The sequence below is a fragment of the Arachis duranensis genome, chromosome 4, assembly GCF_000817695.3.
Source record: "Arachis duranensis cultivar V14167 chromosome 4, aradu.V14167.gnm2.J7QH, whole genome shotgun sequence".
NCBI classification, from domain to species: domain Eukaryota; kingdom Viridiplantae; phylum Streptophyta; class Magnoliopsida; order Fabales; family Fabaceae; genus Arachis; species Arachis duranensis.
In genome coordinates, this window is record NC_029775.3 from 81,041,665 (window position 1) to 81,049,440 (window position 7,776).

Here is a 7,776-nt window from a genome sequence, read left to right on the forward strand (position 1 = left end):
TGGTGAGGCCCGAGGTGGGGGTCAGGGACCCGAGCTTGATATGTGGAGTGGTTGGTGGTTGTACCTGCAATGAGACTCCGATGCTTAAGTTAGCATGAGTATTGAACAGGTATTGAGTAGAATCAGAGTATGAGTTATACCTGGGTGCTCCAGTGTATTTATAATGGTGAGATGTGGCCTCCTGCGGATAAGATAAGTTAGTTATCTTATCTTATCTTTAAGTGAGGTCATCTTATCTTTAAGGGAACCGCCTTTATCTTTCTGGGTTTTACCTGCCTTTAGATTGGGCTGTGTTCCTTCGTTTTGGGTCTGCTTTGGGCTCCTTTGGCGAGTTGGCCGAGCTCTTTGAGAAGAGGTCGGGCATTTGGCCGAGCTCTTTGAGAAGAGGTCAGACATTTGGCCGAGCTCTTTGAGAAGAGGTCAGACATTTGGCCGAGCTCTTTGAGAAGAGGTCTGGCATTTGGCCGAGCTCTTTGAGAAGAGGTCGGATAGTCTGACATGAAGAGGTCGGTCGGCTTGTCACTAAACATCCCGGGTCGGACAGCTTGACCCAAGGTATGAACAGATACCATTCTGGGCGTTTAATGCCAAAACAATAGGGGAAGGGAATTTCTATCCCAATTCAATTTTTTTCAAATTTTCTTGTTTTAATTCTTAATTTTCTGCATAAAAACATTACAAATATTCATCTTTCAATCCCCATTTCAAAAAGTATTAATCTTATAAACTCTTCTCAATTCCCTTTCAATTCTTTTTCAAAAACGTTTTTAAAACTCATTCATTGATGCCAGGGCATTTTGGCCAGTTTCACTGACCTTTTCTTTACTGTTTTTAGGTAATTTCATGCATTTTCTTAGGAAATAAGTTAGTTTTGGGCAGATATTCACTTAGACCTTAATTCAAGCATACATTGTGCATTTTACATTATTTCATGAGGATTTTGCATGATTTTTAATGACAAAATTGTATATTGCATTACCCATGACTTGGACTAGAACTTTGATGCACTCTATTGCTTGATTTCAGGACCAAAGGAAGCAAGGAATGGGAGGTAACTTGCAAAGTTAAGGAGAAAAGTGACTGCCAAAAACACTCTCAAAAGCCATCAATACCCACGTTAAAGAGTCACGTTAACTAAGTTAACGTGAACTCTAACGTGGAGAAGAGAAATTGAGCCAACGTTAGTGACACTCAACATTGTCACTAACGTTGGCAATTGCCCACAAATGGCCACGTTAGAAGCCACGTTAACCTAGTTAATGTGGCCTCTAACGTTAAAGGGGGAAGAGAAGCCAACGTTAGTGACACTCAAAATTGTCACTAACGTTGGCCTAAGGTGCAAAGAGCTACGTTAACGCCCACGTTAACTTGGTTAACGTGGGAGCTAACGTAAGAGATGGAGAGTTCGACAACGTTAGTGACACTCAACATTGTCACTAATGTTGGAGCAACCACACAACCCCCAAGAGCCACGTTAACCTTCACGTTAACTTGGTTAACGTGGAAGCTAACGATGAGGAATGAAGAATGAGCCAACGTTAGTGACACTCAACATTGTCACTAACTTTGGGATGGCTAAGGATGGCCACGTTAGAAGCCACGTTAACCTAGTTAACGTGGACTCTAACGTGAAAGAAGGGGCACACTTAAACGTTAGTGACAATGTTGAGTGTCACTAACGTTCTCGAAGGTTGGCAAAAGCCACGTTAGAAGCCACGTTAACCTAGTTAACGTGAGCCTTAACGTGAAAGAAGGGGCACACTTGAACGTTAGTGACAATGTTGAGTGTCACTAACGTTCTCGAAGGGTAACAAGGCAACGTTAAAAGCCACGTTAACCCAGTTAACGTGGGCTTTAACGTGAGGCAAAAGGGGTGCATGGCAACGTTAGTGACAATGTTAAACGTCACTAACGTCCTCGAACTTGTATTTTCACTAAATATTAAACGCCCCCTGATATGTGGAAAACAATCCAACACAAAACTCACCGACAAGTGTACCGGGTCGCATCAAGTAATAAAACTCACGGGAGTGAGGTTGATCCCACAGGGATTGAAGGATTGAGCAATTTTAGTTCGGTGGTTGATTTAGTCAAGCGAATCAAATATTGGTTGAGTGATTTTGTAGCCAACAGTAAGTAAATAGCAGGAAATGTAAAGGGAGAGGGATGAATTGCAGAAATTAAAGAGAACTGAAAGTAAAGGTGCTGAATCTTAAAGAACAAGAAATTAAATGACTGAAACTTAAAGTAAAAGAAATGTAAATTGTAGTAACTTAAAGTGCAAGAAATATAAATTGCTTGAATGGAAAAAGGGAATTGAGGACTGGAAATTCAGAATTCAAACAAGGGAAATTAAATTGCAACAATTAACTAAACAAGGGATGAATTGAAATAGACTAGATCTCAAACAGAAATGGAAATTAACTTGCAGCAGGGGTTCACAGAAGAACCCAAAAGGAAAATGGGATCTCAGGACTCCAGAGACTAGATAGCAAAGTCTAGATCTCAATTGCCTTCCCAGATCCAAACTCACAAAGCAATTAACAAGAAATTAAAGAAGAAGCAGTAAAGGAAATGTAATTGAACTCAATTATGCAGAAGAGAAATTAAAGAGATCTTGAATGGAGATTGAGACAGAAATTCCTCAATTCTTCACACCCAAGACTCAAACAAGAAAAGTAAAAATTGCTCAAGCAAGAACGAGGAAGAAGAGAGATTAATTCTCCTCCCCAATTCTCCAAAATCTCAGTTCCTAGCTCTCAGAGAAAATGAAGTTTCAGAATTCCAAAGTAAAAAATTGAAAGTAAAGGTCAAGGTCCAAAAGCTCAAAAGAAAGGTCCTCATTACATCAAACTATTTCCTATTTATACACTTTCTATTCTTGGATCTTGGGATTTGGATGGGCTTTTGATTTGGGGAAGAAATGAATTAAATTGGATTTTTAATCCAATTTTCAGCCCATGAAAAATTAGCTTCCAGGAGGCTGCCCTGCCCTTGTGGAGGGCAGGGCAGGAAAGTGTGCGTGCGGCCCTTGTTGCGTGCGTGCTTGGTGTGTGATGCTACAGGATGCTGCCCTACCCTTGTGGAGGGCAGGGCAGAGTTTTCTTGGTGCGCCAGATTCTGCCGCCCGTGCGTGTTGCTGCTGGTCGAGAGTCCCCTGGTGCGTGCCAATCCTGTGCGCTGGCCGTGCACCACAAAAATGCTGCCTTGCCCTTGTGGAGGGCAGGGCAATGTGCCAAAGGTGAAGTCCCACGTTCGATACTCGGTGGAGGCACATGTTGCTCCTTTTTCCTTGGTTTTCTTGGCACCAAAGTCATGCTTAGTTCCTTGTTTCCTCATGGTGCCGTGTTCGATTCATGGAGAATGAAAGCAAGCCACTTTTTGCTTGATTTTATTGTGCTTGAACGCTACTCCTTTCCTCTTTGTCCTTGGGTTCGAAACCCATAGGAAGCATTATGAAGTAATTTCTTTTGAATTTTTCTTGGGTGAAGCCCGATATTGCTCTTGAGGAGGGCAGGTCAGAGTTTTTGCTCTCTTTGATCCTTAGCATCAAATTGTGCTCCGCCCTTGTTGTGGGCAGGGCAATGTTGCTTTTCAAGGCTTGGTTCATTATGTTGCTCTCCTAGAGGGCAGTGTGCCCTTGTGGAGGGCAACATTTGCTTCCTCCTTCTATGCGCCACACTCTTTTCTCCTTGGGCCACGCTTTCTTAAGCCACGCTTCCTCTTTTCTTCTTTTCTTCACCTTCAAATAATCAAAACAACCAATCAAAGTATCACTAAATTCACAAGGCTTATAAATCAATTAAAAATCAATTAATTCTTACTTAAACCTCATGATTTAGCATCAATTTAATGGTAGTTGCTTGATTTAAAGAAGTTATGCATTTTCATTCCAAATCACTTACTTAAGATGCAAGAAAGTGCATAAAGACTAATAAAACAAGTGAAATTAGCTTAAAAATGGGTATATGATGACTTGTCATCACAAAACTAGTGAAATTAGCTTGAAAAATGGGTATATGATGACTTGTCATCACCCCCAACGTCTTGAGTTAAAGTCTCTGCCCACTTCACACTTTCTCTCTGCAAGTAAGCCAAGCCCAAATGAAGAAAGGAACTGCTTCAAACTCAAAGATCCAAAGGCCCAAGACTTGAAGAACTAACTAGAAGCTGAGAAGAGTAGTATATATAGGAGTAGTTTTGAAATAGAGAAAAAGTTTTTGGGGGAGGAGAGAACTACTCTCTGTATCTTTACTTTCTCTGCACTTTTAGTTCTATGATGTATTCTCCATCTTTGATTTTGATTTCTAGAGCTATGAACAACTAAACCCCTTTCATTGGGTTAGGGAGCTCTGTTGTAATGTGATGGATCAATACTAATTTTCTTGTTCTTCTTCTATATTTCCTTTTGATTTTACTTGAAAGCTTTCGATCTTCATCGAATTGGATAGTGATCTTGGAAAAGAAGCTATTCAAGCATGGATCTCTTCGGATCCTTGAAAGAGGAATGAAGAGATTAGCTAGAAATGCTTTCTCATGCTGGACCAAATTGAGTGTGGATGGCTATGTGGCTATAACCCTCTAAGCACTTGATTTGGGAAGTGCATGTGGTATAATCAGTGACCACACTTCATCTCTTCTCATGAGCAATTGACCAAGGAATTGGCTATTGATCAAGATTTGAGAGATTGAATTGCAAGAAATTGTGATTCAATCACTTAAGATTGCCAAGGAGATCAATGAGTGCATTGATTGAGGAAGAGATGAAAATGAAATTGATCCGGAGAATGCAACATCTCCTAAGCCCAATGAACTCCCCATTTATGATCTTACGCATTCTCTTAATTTCCTGCAATTTACCTTTATGAGCAATTCCCCCATTCCCGTTTACAATTCTGCTATTTACTTTTAGTCATTTACTTTCTGGCCATTTTAATTTCTGCAATTATCAACTCTATTCATGGATACGCTCAACTAGAACACTCCTCTAATTAAAGTTGCTCGATCAATCAATCCCTGTGGGATTCGACCTCACTCTATTGTGAGTTTTTACTTGACGACAAATTCGGTACACTTGCCGAATGGGAATTTGTTGAGAGACAAGTTTTACCCCGATCAAGTTTATGGCGCCGTTCTCGGGGATTGATTGTGCATCGACAATGATTACATTATAGGAATTCATAAAGGACAACAAGAGAGCTAAAAAGGATTTTGGAGAAAACTGTGGGGACAACAAGAAAGGACTGGGTTAGGAAGCTAGATGATGCACTTTGGGCATACAGGACAGCCTTCAAGACACCCATAGGAAAATCTCCATTTCAGCTGGTGTATGGAAAGGCATGCCACCTCCCTGTAGAGCTTGAACATAAGGCCTTTTGGGCCACCAAACTTCTGAATTTAGATGCTCAAGCAGCAGGGGAGAAGAGGTTGCTACAACTCAATGAATTGGAGGAGTTTAGATTGGAGGCATATGAAAATGCCAGAATATACAAAGAGAGAGCAAAGAGATGGCATGATAAGAGGATCTCTCAAAGAACATTCGAACCGGGCCAAAGGGTGTTGTTATTCAATTCAAGATTGAAGATTTTTCCTGGGAAGCTGAGGTCTAGATGGACTGGCCCATACACCATCATCAAAGTATCACCTCATGGCTATGTCGAATTACTTGATGAAGCCTCAAAACAAACCTTCACAGCTAATGGACATAGGGTGAAGCATTATTTTGGTGGCGAATCAATTCACAAATTTTAATTTTAGTTTAGTCAACTTTACATAGGAATATCATCATGAGTTGTTAGCTAGTAATGTCACTTTAAGAATCTCAAGATTTTGGAATTTTGTTGCAGGAAAGAAAGAAAGAAGTGATGGGGAATCTTGGAAGGAGGTCACGGATACACAAGGAAGGGAAAGTCACATAAGTCTTGAACTTTGTGCATGAGAAAAACAACTCAACATGCATTGGGCACAAGGAAGCATGCTCCCCATGCTATGACCGAACCCTTAGAACCATGCATCTCACCACGGAAATCACTAGAACCATGCATCCCCACCAAATTTCACTTTAAATACTTCAACCATATTCATCAAACCTCACTTTTCCTCACTCATCCTTATACCCCCCATAACCCCATTTCATCACCCGAACTCACACTCCACCTCTCCACATAACCAAAACACTTCACCCCCCCTCATCATCATTTTCTAGCTTGTCTAAGTCACCTTGTCGTCATATATCTCTCCCATTCACAACTATTTTCTTTATGCTTGAGGACAAGCATTCACCTAAGTTTGGTGTGGGAGATTCAATCCTTGCAAGTGAATCTCAATGGCCTCATCATCAAGGGATAGGAGGGACAAGCAACCCATGGAAGATGAAGGACAAAACACCTTTGATCAAATAAGATTCAAATCCAAACACAACGAGCGGATCTTTAGTTGGATGTCAAGCAAAGATGTTGTTCCGGAGTTACCTTTCAAGCTAAGAAAGGATGAATATTCTGAGATACAAAAAATAATCAGGAAAAGGGGATGGGAGCTTCTCTGTAACCAACCTCAAGAAGTGAGCATGCTTCTTATCCATGAGTTCTACACTAATGTGATAAGAGAATATGATGATGAAGAACCATACATGAGTTATGTAAGAGGGGTTACTGTTGATTTTAGTCCGGACACCATTAACAGGGTGCTAAAGGTCAAACCAAAACGGTTCAAACAAGCTAGCTATGAAGAAAGGGTTGAAAATGACCCAAGATATATGGATGTGGTGAGTGACTTATGAAGAAAGGATTATGCCATACATGACTTCGGAGAGGTGATCTCATACCTCAAGCAAAAGGATGGCATGACATAGTGAGGAGATCATTGATCTCCACTTCAAATAAGATGGCATGACATAGTGAGGAGATCATTGATCTCTACTTCAAATAATTCCGAAGTAACAGTGAATAGAGCAATAATGATCCACTGCATAATGAAGGGAGGGGAGATCAATGTTGGAGAAATTATAGCCAAGAACATCATTGACATAGCTCAAAAGGTCAAACAGGACAGCTGGCTAGGATATCCTAGTACCATTCTGCGCTTATGTGAAGAAGCTGGAGTGCCTTTGGAAGAATTTGAAGAAACTGATGTGGTTTCTATTGGAAAGCCTCTTACCCGAGAAAGGTTGGAATTTGTCACCACAACCCAATTGGAAAGGCAACCATTAGCAAGAAGGAAGAAAAGGAAAGAAGCAAGACAATAAGAGGAGCCTCAAGAAATGGAAGAATCCCATACCTTAAAGATGAATCAACTCCAAGCCGCCTTGGAAGGAATTTCTGGGCAATACTCACAAATTCAAAGAAGCCAAGAGGAACAAGCTCAGCAACAAAGGGACCTTTGGCAATTAATGGATCAACAAAGAGGGATTCAAGTTCAATGGATGAACCAACAAAATGAATATCAAACACACATGATGGAACTACAACAAGAACAATATGCCAAGATGCATGAAGCCATCAACAATTCAACTGTTGGATATGAAAAAGCCATGGAGAAAGTAATACAAGAACAAGCTCAACTAAGGAAAGAGCAAGCTCAGCAAAGGGAGCTTCTCCATAGGTTGGATGCTAGACATGATACATTTCACAAAGAGTTCAATGAAAGCAGAATGTTCAGGGAAGCCAGGCATAAGGACAGACTTGACTATGATATATGCACCCAAGAAAAGCTCAGTTACCTTTGTGGAGCACCCCCATTACTCAACCCACAAATTAAAAGTTTTAATGAAGCTCGCAA

The 7,776-nt window shown here is 40.7% G+C and overlaps 1 protein-coding gene across 1 annotated transcript in view; it reads left to right on the forward strand.

Annotated features, from left to right (window-relative positions):
* Positions 1-5,751, forward strand: part of LOC107484509 (uncharacterized) — a 70,513-nt gene extending 64,762 nt beyond the window's left edge. Inside the window, exon 2 of the mRNA XM_016105069.1 lies at positions 5,187-5,751. Within this exon, the coding sequence (XP_015960555.1) occupies positions 5,187-5,751 (565 nt within the window). The remainder of the gene's footprint in view (positions 1-5,186) is intronic.
* Positions 5,752-7,776: the final 2,025 nt, after the last annotated feature.